General features: G+C 44.3%; 1 protein-coding gene across 1 annotated transcript in view; it reads left to right on the forward strand.

Annotated features, from left to right (window-relative positions):
- The window catches only part of ccdc88c (coiled-coil domain containing 88C), a 249,097-nt gene that overhangs the window by 194,200 nt on the left and 41,081 nt on the right, over positions 1–13,816 (forward strand). Inside the window, exons 23-25 of the mRNA XM_072568054.1 lie at positions 1,456–1,601; positions 5,812–5,901; positions 6,740–6,969. Of these exons, the coding sequence (XP_072424155.1) occupies positions 1,456–1,601; positions 5,812–5,901; positions 6,740–6,969 (466 nt within the window). The remainder of the gene's footprint in view (positions 1–1,455; positions 1,602–5,811; positions 5,902–6,739; positions 6,970–13,816) is intronic.

A 13,816-nucleotide genomic window follows, 5' to 3' on the forward strand; every position in this document is an offset into this window, starting at 1 on the left:
ACACTGTAAGGATCCGATGATTGTCCAGTCTCTCAATAGGATTAAACTACATCTTTTCAGGGGATTCTTCACTATTTCCTCCTCTGTCTAAGGGTCAGTATTCTTTCTAATCCAAGGTAGGTGAAGTTCGCTGTTTAAAAACCCCAGTGTTTTACACCTTAAATCATCCCCCTCGGGTCACTTCTGCAATCTTTCATTGTACCCCTTCTAACTTACCCCTCTTATTTTTCTGAACAAATAGGTCTTAGAGTGCAGGTTCATAGTTCCTTGAAAGCAGAGTTGCAGGCAGACAAGATAGTGAAGAAGGCATTTGGTATGTTTGCCTCTATTGGTTGGTGAGTTGAGTATAGGAGTTAGAAGGTCATGTTGCAGCTGTACATGACATTGGTGAGGCCACTTTTGGAATAATGTGTGCAATTCTTGAAAGGGTACAGAAAAGATTTACAAGGATATTTCCAGGGTTGGAGGATTTGAGCTACAGGGAGAGGCTAAATAGGCTGGGGCTGTTTTCCCTAGAGCATTGGAGGGTGAGGGGTGACCTCATAGAGGTATGTAGAATCTGAGGGGCATGGATAGGGTAAGTAGACCAAGTCTTTTACCTGGGGTGGAGGAGTCCAGAACTAGAGGGTATAGGTTTAGGGTGAGAAGGGAAAGATGTAAAAGGGACCTAAGGGGCAACTTTTTCACAGTGGTGTGTGGGGGATGAGCTGCCAGAGGAAGTGGTGGAGGCTGGTACAATTACAACATTTAAAAGGCATCTGGATAGGTATGTGAATAGGAAAGGGTTAAAGGGATATGGGTCAAATGCTGACAAATGGGACTGGATTAATTTAGGATATCTGGTTAGCATGGATGAGTTGGACCGAAGGGTCTATTTCTGTGCTGTACATCTGTGACTCTATGACTCCATATCGTTGCAAAAAGAGACCGGTTGCTGAAGCTTCCCCCTCAAGATCGTCAGGACACATGCAAGAATACCAAATTTCATCCTATCACAATAGTTTCTATTACAGGAGAAAAACTTGCTGAATTGTTGGCAAATTTAGCTAAGGCCTTGCTACAGAAGAAGCAGGGAACTATAGCCCCTGCTCATCTTCCAGATATTTCTGGCGCAGTGTTTGCACATATTCACTTTTCTGCTGTCATCTAAATTGTTGTGACCATTTGAAATTTGGAATTCTTGCATTTGTGCTGGTAAGTGCAGAGCTAAAAAAAAAACTTCAGCAACTTGTCTCTGTTGTCAGCAAGATTTGAGGTTTGTATACAGAGCAATCTTCCTTCTGTTTAAATGTATCCACGTCATTCGCCTCAAACACTTGCACGTTCCCATCTCTCTCACTCACACGTGTCCCTACTGCCGCTTTGAATCATTTGCGTGCTCAGTGAAAACGGTTCAGTTCCTCTCTTACCTGGCAGTCCTCACCTTTTCTCTCTTTGTTTCTCTTCTTGCAAAAGCTGCTGACCCAGCTGAAGGGAAACCTGGAGGAGGAGAACCACTATTTGCTGAGTCAAGTTCAAATGCTGAATCAGCAGAACCAAAACCTCCTCGAGCAGTCCATGGAGAGCAAGGAACACTACCATGAAGAGCAGAAGCAGTATATGTGAGTGAAGAGGTCCTTTAATCAGTGGGGGTGTTTGTAATGGTTCTTTGGCCCATCCATCCTGTGCTAGATCATAATCACAGAATCTCTGTGCTGTTTTATTCAAGTTTATTTTAATTGTATTTTTCTGTGGGGTGTGCGGTGTCTTCCTTAAGGCTGGCATTAGTTGCTCACCTCTCCCTTGTCCTTGAATAAATTGGCTTGTTCGGCCATTTCAGTTACTGTGGGGCTGGAGTCACATGTAGACTAGACCAGGTAAGGACTACAGATTTCTTGCCAAAAAATCATTAATGAATTGGTGAGGTTTTACAATAATTGATAATATTTACATAGGCACTATCACCAAGTCTTGATTTCAATTCCAGATTTATTAATTGAATTTTAATTCCACCGGCTGTGATTGTAGGATTTGAACCATGTGCCCAGAGCATTAGTGTGGGCCTTTGGAATTACTGGTCAGTATTACGATTCTGTTAGCAGAGGGGTTGGCAGTGTCAATACTGAGAGTCTGTTGCCACTCTGTGAGAAAATCTGCAATGAGGGATCAGAGCCTGAGTAAGGGGTCTACTATTTAGGACTGAAAGAAGGAGCAATTACTTTACTCTCTCACAACCTCTGGATGATCCTACCCCAGAGGCATCTCTGTGCCTAAGTTGCTCAATAGAGTGAGATGGTGATGTGGTGGTAATGTCACTGGACTAGAAATCACGATGTTCAGACTAATACTCGGGAGACATGTTCAATTCCCACCATTGGGAAGGCCAATGAATGCTAGCCATCCAGTGACGCCCAAGTCTCATGTGAGAATAAAAACAAGGTAAATCTGGTGTGATGGATAAACCTGGAGGTTGAAAACTAGTCTCATTGATGATGACCATGAAACCATTATGGATTGGTGTAAAAACCCATCTGGTTCACTAATGCCCTTTGGGGGCTGCAATCTGCTGTCTTTGCCAGTCCTGGCTAACATGAGAGTGCAGACCCACTTCAATGTGGTTGAATCTGAAATGTTTAGAGAGAGCCACTCGGTTCAGGTACGGGCAACAAATACTGGCCTGGCCAATGATGCCCACATCCCATGAAAGAATAAATATTCCAAGACTATGATTGATACATTTTTGGGCTGTAAATGAATCAAAGGATATGGTAGGCCTGTCCAGTTATTTTTGGAACATCAGCAATTATTGAATGGAAGGGCAGACTCATGGGGCCTTGTCACCTACTCCTGCTCCTGTTTCTTATGTTCTGGTTGTGTAACATGGAAGTTATAGTAAGTGTAGATGGTAGAATAAAATTACAAAGTGATATTGATAATCTAGATGAATGGGATGGATTACAGTATCGGCTTTCCACTTTGGACAGAGAAAGGATGGATCACGGTACCTTCTGGATGGTAGCAGGTTTAAGTACAGTTTATGTCGAAGAGACTTGGGGTTCAGGTGCATTGATATTTGAAATGCCATGAACAGGTGTAGACAATAATCAAGGATGCTAATAGAACGCTGGCTTTTATATCGAATGGACTGGAGTGAAAGGATGTTTAAGTTGTTCTGCAGTTAGATAAAGCCCTGGTTTGACCCTACTTGGAGTACTATGAGTAGGTCTGGGCAGCACACTATAGGAAGGAGATGTTTGGACTTGGTTGGGAGGGGGGGGGGGGTACAATGTACGTTTACAGGAATGATACCCGGACTTTAGGAGGTAGACACGGACATACACAGAGACACTCTCAGATGCGCATGCAGACACCAACAGATACCTGGTGTGTGAAGCTAATGAGGGATTTGGGATGGTTGGTGTGGAGGTGAGGGATGAGTGGTAAAGCAGTCAACATTTATTGAGTTTTAAGTGAGAGACTTCCGGCAGTGGAGGTGGACCTTGCCCTCCATGCTAGTGCAGATGTTCATCATAAAGCTGGTAGAAGAGGGAAACCTTTTTAGCAAGGTTGGGGGTCTCAGAGACTTCATGAGACACGTGAGTAATAGGTGGCAGTATTGACCCTTGAACTTGATTTGAGAGAAGACAGCTACTTAGTATTGGCTGACAGTGCTTCCTCCTCCTTTCCCTGTTTCCCTTCTGTATTTACTATTCGATTCCCAAGTAAGTACACTGGGAATTTGGAGGTTGTCTTGCTGTTCTGCTTTCTGATGGACCTATTATTTGTAGTGATTGGTCAGCTTTGGAAAGTGAAGATGGCTGGTCGGGTTGTTCCCCAGTAATACACATTCAAACATTTAATGTGGATAAGGTAGAAGAGCAGAAACTGGCTGAGGTTAAGGCAAAGTTGGAGCCCTTGGATTCCTCTCCACATCTCAGGAGCTATGGAAATATTTTGAGGTCACTATGCAGTTCCTGCCTTCTCATCTGAGGTGTGGTGACGCTCAGGTTAAACTCGACCACCAGCCGTCTTTTTCTTTTTCTCCCTCTTCCTCCCCTTCCCACCCTCCCCTTCCTTCCCCCCCCCCTACTCCCCTTCCTTCCCCGCCCCCCACTCCCCTTGCCCCCTGCCCTCCTTCTCTTTCCCCCCACCCCCCATCTTCTCTCTCCCTCCCTCCCCCCTCCGGCACTCTCTTCTATTTTTCCCCCTCCCCCTCTCCCATGAAGGGATGTCTGGGTACACTGGGATCACATTATTGTCCTGTGAGTGTATTGGCTGTCTGAAGAGTGCCCTCACTGAAATGTCCAAGATTCTGAAGGGGTTGGACAGAATAAATACTGGGCAATTTGGGACCTTTTCACAGATCTTCCAAGGAGCTAAACAATTAACTCTACACACCACAGCCCCCACCCCAACACCACCAACACTCTTCCCCATCTATTTACTTCAGTCATGAATGGTAACCTTGAGTCGTGGAGGTTCTGTTGATGAATTATTGATTCTCAGAATTGCTCTGGTACAGGAGGAGGCCATTTGGCCCATCATGCCAGTACCATCTCTCTGAGCATTTTGACTTGGTCCCAATCTCCTTGCCAAATGGTTGACTGTGGGTCCAAGTATCTATGTTTTTCCCTGTAATCCTGCCCATTGTTTATATTTAAATTATCATTGAAGCCCTCTCCACCACAATTCCAGGCAGTGCGTTCCACACCCAGATCACATGCTGTGCGAGAACATTTTTCCTCTCTTCCCCCCCCCCCCCCCCCCCCCCCCCACCTCCCCCTTTGCATTTACTTCTTTTGCAAATCAGTTAAATCTGTGTGGATTCCTGTTCTTGATCTTGCTGTAAGCGGGGGAAGAAAATCTGCCCACCCGCTCAGAAATTTGGATAGGTTCATGAACAGGAGAGGTTTGGAGGAATATGGGATGAGTTTAGTTTGGCAACTGGTTGAACTGAAGGGTCTGTTTCTATGCTGCTATGACTCTATACTCTGTTCAGATCCCTCGTGGTTTTGAATGCATGTAAAGTTGGGATATCACACTTTTGACTTCCCCACAGGACCAGTGTAGATTGGCAGTGAGAGGGGAGTAAGTGGATTTGAGGGATATATTAGCTCTGGTTGAATTGAATGGTTGAAGACGTGCAAGGAGCTGATTTGTCTACTCCCACTCCTAGACTCCATACAATGCCTACAGTGCGGTAGCAGACCATTCGGCCCATTGAGTCCACACTGACCCTCTGAAGCGCATCGCATCCAGACCCTCTACCTTATAACTCTGCATTTCCCACACTAATTGCTAATCTACACATCCCTCCAAAGGCTAATTCTCCTAACTGTGAACTCTGGAACTGTGAAAGGAAACTAGAGCACCCGGGGGAATTTCACACAGGCATGGGGATAATGTGCAATCTCCACACAGACAGTCGCCCAAAGTTGGAAATGAACCCGGGTCCCTGGAACTGAGGCCAGCAGTGCTAACCACTGAGCCACTGTGTGGCTCCTGCCTCTGGTGTTCTGATATGGGGTTAGACTGTCACTTCTGATTTCCTCTTCGTGTCACAGACCATCCAACTTAGACGTGTGTGATGTTCCCTCATTGCAATGAGGTTCCTGACCTAATTATACTGTGAATGTAGATTGCTCAAATCAGGTAGTGGATTTAATTTTGAGACAATCTTATGGCAAATAGGGTTTGGCAATGAAAGTGGACCTTGCATGGGGCACCCATAACCCAATAGCATGTATTTGATGGAGCCTTGTTTGTCTCTTATTATGTAACTTCCAGGAATCCAGTTCTGATTAGTTATTTTGCACTCCCTTCCTTCCTCAGAGACAAGTTAAATTCCCTTCGAAGGCAAAAGGAGAAACTGGAAGAGAAAATAATGGACCAGTATAAATTCTATGAGCCAACCCCTAAAAGGTAGGTCTCCTGTCTTGCAAATTAAATTTTACTGAAAGGGTTAATGGCGTATACCACTTGTTACTATTGTGTATTTACCACCCCTTTTAACCGCAACTTTTACCCCGTCACACCCTCTAATAACCAGCCCCACAGTTCAATAATTGTAAAAATCCTTATTAAGTCCTCTGGTTCAGATAGCTCAGTTGGCTGATTGCATTGTGGAGTGAGAGTCGAAAAGTGGGGCGCTGGAAAAACGCAGCTGGTCAGGCAGCATCCGAGGAGCAGGAGAGTCAATGTTTCAGGCATAAGTCCTTCATCAGGAATGTCACCGCATCTGTGGAGAGAAATCAGAGTCCCCTGCCTCAACATGCATTAATGTTTCACGTCAAATGTATTCCTTAGAATGGAGTTCTGAGGGAGAGTTCTACCAGACTCCAAATCAGCTTTGTTTCTCTATCCACAGGTGCTGCCAGACTTGAGTTTCTCCAACACTTTGTTTTAAGCCAATTTACACACCCTCAAATCCCCACAAAAAGCTGTGTAACCAATCTCTTTTTTTTTTAAATGAAATAATTTAAGGCTAAATATTGGATAGAAAGTCAGGAAGAACTCCTCCTAACGTTTGGATTTTTTTTAGTTTCTTTGACTTGTTAAATATCTCTGGGTTGTTCCTTTTTATTCTTTTTTGGCACACCGGGAATATCCCAGTTCCGTTTTCATGTTGCAGCATATGGTTTCAGCAATAAATGCTGTCCTCACCAGCATTGCTTGTAAACTTGAATAAGTAAGTAAATTAGGATGAAACACTTGACAAATTGCAATGGTCACTCAAAATGTTAACTGTCCTCTGCTGCAGGAAGAGTAACTGGGTAGCTGCAAAGGCCCTTGTGAAGTTCATGAAACCCAAGAAGGAGAGTGCGAAGGAGCGGCTGAAGATTGCTCCCGAGAGTTCGGTTCAGCAGCAGCCAGAACTGCCCGAAATGGCACCGCTGCCAACTGCTTCTCGGGTGCAGAGAACCAGTCTAGACAACTCCTCATTGGGATCCAACTCCCTGGAGGAAAATGGTCTGAGTCCGACCAGTAAAGGTAACGATGGCGCCGAGGGAAGTAAATGTTTACAGGGAGTCCACTGTAAAGCAGTGTAGCAAAGTCTATGTTGTAGCTTGGAGCTGGGGACAGAGATAGTAGAGGATTCAATTTGTTTTTCCATCACATGGCCGATTCTACCTACTCTTACTGCCTGCCTTTGGTGTATGTTTGAAGGATTTACAGATTGATACTCACTGTCTGGCCATGTTATGAATTAATTTTCCTTGGTCCTCTAGTCCTGTGGTAGGACTTGAACCTGGCAATCCTAGCCCAGAGGCAGGGACAGTACCCACTACACCACAACTGCTCTTGTCAGCTGTATGCAGGAGACAAAGCTGGGGTAGTGTTTGAAATGTCTTACATCCTGAAATGTTGAGCAGCATTTAAATTTTAAACTCATCACATTCTGTGAATAGCAAATGAGGAAGATCTCCAGAATTAATTAATTATTGGCCAATCTACATTGTTCTCCCAACTGTTGATTAAAAAAGCAAACTGAATCTAGTTTTCTTTTCTGTGATGATTCTAACTTTGGGTGAAATAATCTTTGGTGGTGGGGAGTTTTCTATTATTGCATGTATTTTGGTTTACTTCATGTTTATTTTAAAGTTTCTTCTCTCCTTTTTTTGTTTTATTCTCTCCCTGCTCCCCCAATTCTTGTGATGGTGGGGTTTTCCCTTTCTTCTGGTTTGCAATTAAGTGTCCACGCGGAAAAAGTTTGCCTTTCTGAAGAGTAAAAGCAAAGAGAAACTCAAGGCCAAATCGACACCAGATAACCAACGCCGACTGCTGTCCTTGCACCTGAGGTTTTGGTCGTCCAGTGACATGTCGGACCCTGCTAACGAGTCATTCGGTCAGCTGTCTGAGACAGGCCTTTCTAACTCCCCTGTCTCTCATGTCCCACCGTCATCTCCATCCAGCACACTAAAGGACTCAGTCACGCCAGAACACAGGCCATAGTTTACATTGCAAATTGTAATAAAGTTGATTCCGATGCTAATCCCAAATGTGTAAAACAATTAAAGTCAATCTAGAAAAAAAAGTAAGCAATTGAGAGACTACATCTGAGACCACACCTGTCGTTTAATTGTCGAGTGTTTCAGAACAGATCCTTTCTCCCATCATTCATGACTGTGCAGCACACATTTTTAAAAAAAATACACTGTTTGGGCCTCCAAAAACTTCACTCGTAAGTAACAATATGTTTGTGTGCTGTTATGCATTGCAACTGTAATTCTTGTTTTGAAAATCCATTTGCAAGTTTAATCTGTTTCCAAAGCAAGAATTTAAAAAAACTTGCCATGATCTGGTAAAGGAATGGGGTTGGGGACACTTTGCATTAATCGTTGCTGAATTTGGCATTTTTACTGAACAGTGAAACCTGTATAAATGGGCATTCCCTTTAAATAGATTGTGGGAATGGGACTGACCGGATTGCTCTGCAATAAGCTGGCACGGTCTTGAAGGAGCCCAGTGTGAGGTTTCTGTGTGAGGTGACTCTCTGACCTATACTGTGTAAAGACTTATTGAGAAACCCCCAAGTCTCTTGCATACAAGAGACAGACCCCTGTCTGCATTTTTAAAGATGTATCAAACCTTTTTGTAACAAAACATGCAATACACGCATGACAACACAGGTTATATGTAGGTAATGGGCCTTGTGCAATGGGTGCTTTTTAACCCAGAATGCACAGGGGCACAGAAACAGCTGTATCTCTGGCAAGTTTCTGACCCAAGGACAGTGTGGTTTATCTGAGGCTATGCATCCTGGGTAAAGAACTCCACATTTTAACAATTTATCTTTAAAATACATAAACTCTTTGAAAATAAAGCCACCTGCAAAAGAAAGAAGACAATTGATGCCATTTGCTTAAGGGGACATAAATTTAAGGTGAAGGGTGGAAGGTATGAGGGGATGTCAGGGGTAGGTTCTTTACCCAGAGAGTGGTGGGGGCATGGAATGTGCTGTCTGTGGGAGTGGCAGAGTCAGAATCATTGGTGACCTTTAAGTGGCAATTGGATAGGTACATGGATAGGTGCTTAAGCTGGGACAAATGTTCAGCACAATATTGTGGACCGAAGGGCCTGTTCTGTGCTGTATTGTTCTATGTTCTCAATAGTATACAGGTTTCACTGCATATAAATGGTTCATAAATATGGGATGGTTTTTAATAAGGGGTCAGTTGCAATGCAGTGAATGTTGCCCCTAAAGCTGCCTGTCTTGTGCCCTCCTTTCACCAAGCCCTTCAGTGGGTTGTGCGTGTGCCTTCGGATCATCCGTTTGCCCTGGCCTATTCTGTTGGTCTGCTGCATTTTGTTGTGCCCCCCTGCATTTCCCTCCCTCTGCCTCTGTCACAGTTTCTCAGCAGCTGCCCATCTCTCAGACGAGCCTCAGTGTTTCACCCCTGACCCCACTCAGCTGATCTCAACATTAAAAAATTGAAATGTCAAAATTCTCTTTGTTAGCCACTCTTTGTTTCCAGCAGTGAGTTAATGGTGAAGCTCCATGCGCTGGACGACAACTAGCTCCAGACAGCCTTTCTTTAAGATGATCATTCAGGAAGTATGGGCCTGGCTGACAATGCTGACGTCTATTTCCCATCCCTAGTTGCCCCTGAGAGGGTGGTCATAGGCCATTGCCTTGAGCCAGGGCGGAGGAAATTTACTCCGCGATGACCATATTTCAAAGTTGTGTGTGTGTGTGTGTGTGTGTGTCTGTGTGTGTGTGTGTGTCTGTGTGTGAGAGAAAGAGGGAGACACTTGGATGGGAACGTGGAGGGAGTGATGTTCCCCTGGAATAGCTACCCTTGTTCTGATTGATGGTGGTAGCGTGTTTCATTGTATATTTTAAACTTCTATTGACTTCCCGTTGATATTCAGGGGACTTCCCGCAATGGGATTAGTGAGCAGCTACCAGAGGTTTCAGCTCCACAGTGAGGCTTGTACTGAGAGAGGCCACTTCTATCACATTTAGGGAGATATGACAGCCCAACAAGGAAGGATCGGGAAGGATTTTGATTATGCCCCTGTGACTGAGGGGAATGCTGAAGGAAAGTGGGCATTCATCAAATCCGGGCATGAGCTGCGCCTTCCTGCCAAATCCTTCTATTCACGCACACAGGCGTACACATACAGCCCCTCCACAATGAACCAGACTATTACCAATAGTCATGTACTAAGATCCTGGCCGCAGAGATAACTGCTTTAACAGTGTATGAAAAGGTAACCAGCACCTGTCAAATCCTACACCAGCAACAAGGATGGAGATGCAAGGCTTCTTGTCCTTTGTTGGTGGATCTTTAACAATTTAAATCTTTGTCTTTGTTTAATCTGCTCACCGCTTCCAGTCCTTGTGCTGTTTTTGAGTATTGCTTATTGTGTACAGTAGCTGAACTAGACTTCAGAAGGATTTTTTAATATACATCGTGCATTTAAAAAAACTTGAGGCATTATGTGATTGACAATCCGTATCTGTGCAATGTTTTATACATCTTTCATCTGAATGCACTTCTTTTCCCATTCTATGTTCCCATTTACAATGGAAATAACCAATGCAAATTGGTCAGGCTGTAATTAGACCCTCCTATATGAGAGGCTCTACACCAGTACATGCAACATTATAAATGTCATTGGAATTTATAACGAATATGGACAAAAATACAAATACTATGTAAGACCATTAGAAAGATTTATGCTGACATGTTCTGTTCTAAGAATTTAATCCACTCAGTCTTTCACATGAACATCCACATTTTCTTTGAAGTGCCAGATATTGTGTTCCTGCAGCATCCTAAACCCCTTCAGCTTAGTCTGAAACCTCAGAAAAATGACTTTAATTTCATTTCCTACAATTAAAAGAAATCAGGGTTTTTAAAAATATTTTTGACCAATCTGTTATTTGCAGCAGGACCAGAAGGTACCAGCAGGTGGCTCTGTAATCCACTTTACCCACTGATCTTTTTAAAAACCTATTTTGTGAAATATGTAGCGTGCAGAATATGCAATATTTATCCTGTCGTTTTCCCATAATTTTAATCATCTGTCTGTTCTCCTGGAGCTGATCCACAACACAATAACTTGGCAATGCGTACATTCCTCATGGAGTGAGTGCCAGCAAGAAGTACTTCACCTCTAAGGAGATCCCATTCCCACAGACTCTTCTAATTTCTTTTTATCCTTACACAGGTGACACTGACTAGGCCACCTTTTTATTGCCCATCCATAATTAGATTTGAACCGAGCTTCCTGATAGGCCATGTCAGAGGGCTGTTAAGAATCAACAGCATTGCTGTGGCTCTGAAGGTACGTCTGGGTCAGATCAGGCCAGTGATGGTTACATGGTCACCATTGGCAGATTAGCTTTTAATGCCATAGTGGGATTTGAGCCCATGTCCCCAGTACATTGGCCTGGACTCTAAACTACCCCTTTTCTGCCTCTCCCCTCCCCCCATCCTTCTCTCTGAATCTGTCTCTGTCCCTCTGTGTGTCTCTCTGTCTCTCTCCTGTCTCTTCCCTTTTCCCTCTTCCACCCCTCTCTTTGACTCCTCTCTTTTTCTCTCTCTTCCTTTCTTCTTTCCCCCCCCCCCCCCACTTTCCCCACCTTCCTTCCCCCTCCCCTCTTCTCCTTTTTCTCCCCCTTCTCCTCTCTTCTCTTTTCCACCCACCCCCCCCCCACCCCACACTTTTCTCTTCCCCCCCCCCCCACCTCTTTCCCCCCAAACCTGATAGACTGTGATCTCAGCAACACTGCCATGGAACTTTGTCATTAACTCCTCACTGGACAATACCACAAGACCTATGTTTAGTATTTTAAACAGAAAAGAAGTAAGTCTACTATTTGTTTTGATGGTGCAAATGTTTCCATAATGGTACATTCCTCTCAAATCTCAGCCTGGTCTCCTTCACTGCCACCAACCTCTCTTGCCTATCTCTTCCTTTTTTCTGTCTGCAACAGCAGAGGAGCTATAGACACAGCCAGCATCTCACCCTGTTACCTCATTAAACATTCTCACCAAGCAATAGCAGCTCAGCAAATGCCCCAAACAAATAATGCTAAATTGTAATTATGAGGAAAAACGCCTCATCTTCTGCCTCACAACACTTCAACCCCAGGGCATCAATGTGCACTTCAACCCCAGGGCATCAATGTGGACTTCAACAGTTTCCTCATTTCCCCTTCCCTCACCTCACCCTCGTTCCAAACTTCCAGCTCAGCACTGTCCCCATGACTTGTCCAACCTGTCTATCTTCTTTTCCACCTATCCACTCCACCCTCCTCTCTGACCTATCACCTTCATCCTCTCCCCCACTCACCTATTGTACTCTCTGCTACTTTCTCTCCACCCCCACCCTCCGCTAGCTTATCTCTCCACCCTTCAGGCTCTCTGCCTTTATTCCTGATGAAGGACTTTTGCCTGAAACATCGATTTTACTGCTCCTCGGATGCTGCCTGAACTGCTGTGCTCTTCCAGCACCACTAATCCAGACAGAGACCGCAGCCTCTGGTGATTTCATCCTTTTTATCCTCGTTCTCTTCCAAACCAAGAAACAATCACCTGAATCTTTCCTCGCCCTGCCCGATTGAGAATGGTGGCCTGATGATTATGTTAGTGGACTCTAATCCAGAGAGTGGGACTGATAACCGAGAGGTGGAGTTGAAATCTCCTCAGCACAGCATCTGTATGGATTAAATTCAGCTAACAACTAATTCAGGAATTGAAAACTAGTGTGAGTAATGAAGGCCAAATACTGCTAGGTTGTTTTAAAAACTCATCTGGTTCACTAATGTCCTGTTTAGTGAGTAAAATCTTATCTGGTCTGGAAGACAAGTGACTCCAGACCCACAGCAATGTGGAAAACTATTAAGTGCTCTCTGAAAAGGTGCAGTGACACGCTCAGTTCAAAGGAAATTAGGGATGGCCGAAAGAGCTCATGGCCAGTAAATTGATTCTGTTAAAGAAGCGCACAATGCTCCCCTTCCAATTTGTAATTTGACGGTGAACTGAAGACTTTGAGACATCCTGCTGGGAAAGCAGTGGATTGTGGTCATTCATAGGGATCACTCATGACTCGACGGTGAAGAATGGGGCCTGCTGGAATTGGGGTTTGTGTCTGCAGTCAGGCACGTTCCTAGAGATGTCATCACGTGACTCATTCGTCCAGTACTTCCCCACTATCCCCGCACTCCTGCCCTTCATGATGCCCATCGTTATGGTGACCTGCTTTTCCACAACTAATTTGGTACCAAGTGATCGCTTCCCCTTTGCTAGTTGGATGGGTGGTCAAGGAACCTTTTATTTGGCACCTCCAAGAGAAACGTAGCAAGCAGGAGCAGGGAAGGTGATGGTTTAGTGGTATTACCGCTGGACTGTTAATCCAGAGATCTCAATGTTCTGGGGACCCAGATTTTAATCCTGGCATATAATTTGAATTCAATCAAGATCTGGAATTAAGAATCTAATGATTTCAGGAAAAAACCCATCTGATTCTCAAATGTTCTTTAGTGAGGGACACTGTTATCCTTACCTGGTCTGGCCTTCACATGACTCCAGACCCACAGCAATGCGGTTGACTCTTAACTGCCCTCTGGGCCATTAGGCCAGCATTTATTACCCAATCCCAGTCAGTGGTGCCCTCATCCCACGAATAAATTTTTAAAAACCGTAGGCCATTCAGCCCTTCGAGCCTGCTCCACCATTCAATATGATCATGGCTCATCATCCAACTCCATAGTGTGTTCCCAATTTCACCCCGTACTCTCTTTTTTTTTTAACAATATTTTCCGAACAAATAACACCATGATGTTCAAAACAAAGTGTCCATTTGAAACACAATTCTCCTTTTG

This window comes from Chiloscyllium punctatum, chromosome 4 (genome assembly GCF_047496795.1).
Source record: "Chiloscyllium punctatum isolate Juve2018m chromosome 4, sChiPun1.3, whole genome shotgun sequence".
Taxonomy (NCBI): Eukaryota; Metazoa; Chordata; class Chondrichthyes; order Orectolobiformes; family Hemiscylliidae; genus Chiloscyllium; species Chiloscyllium punctatum.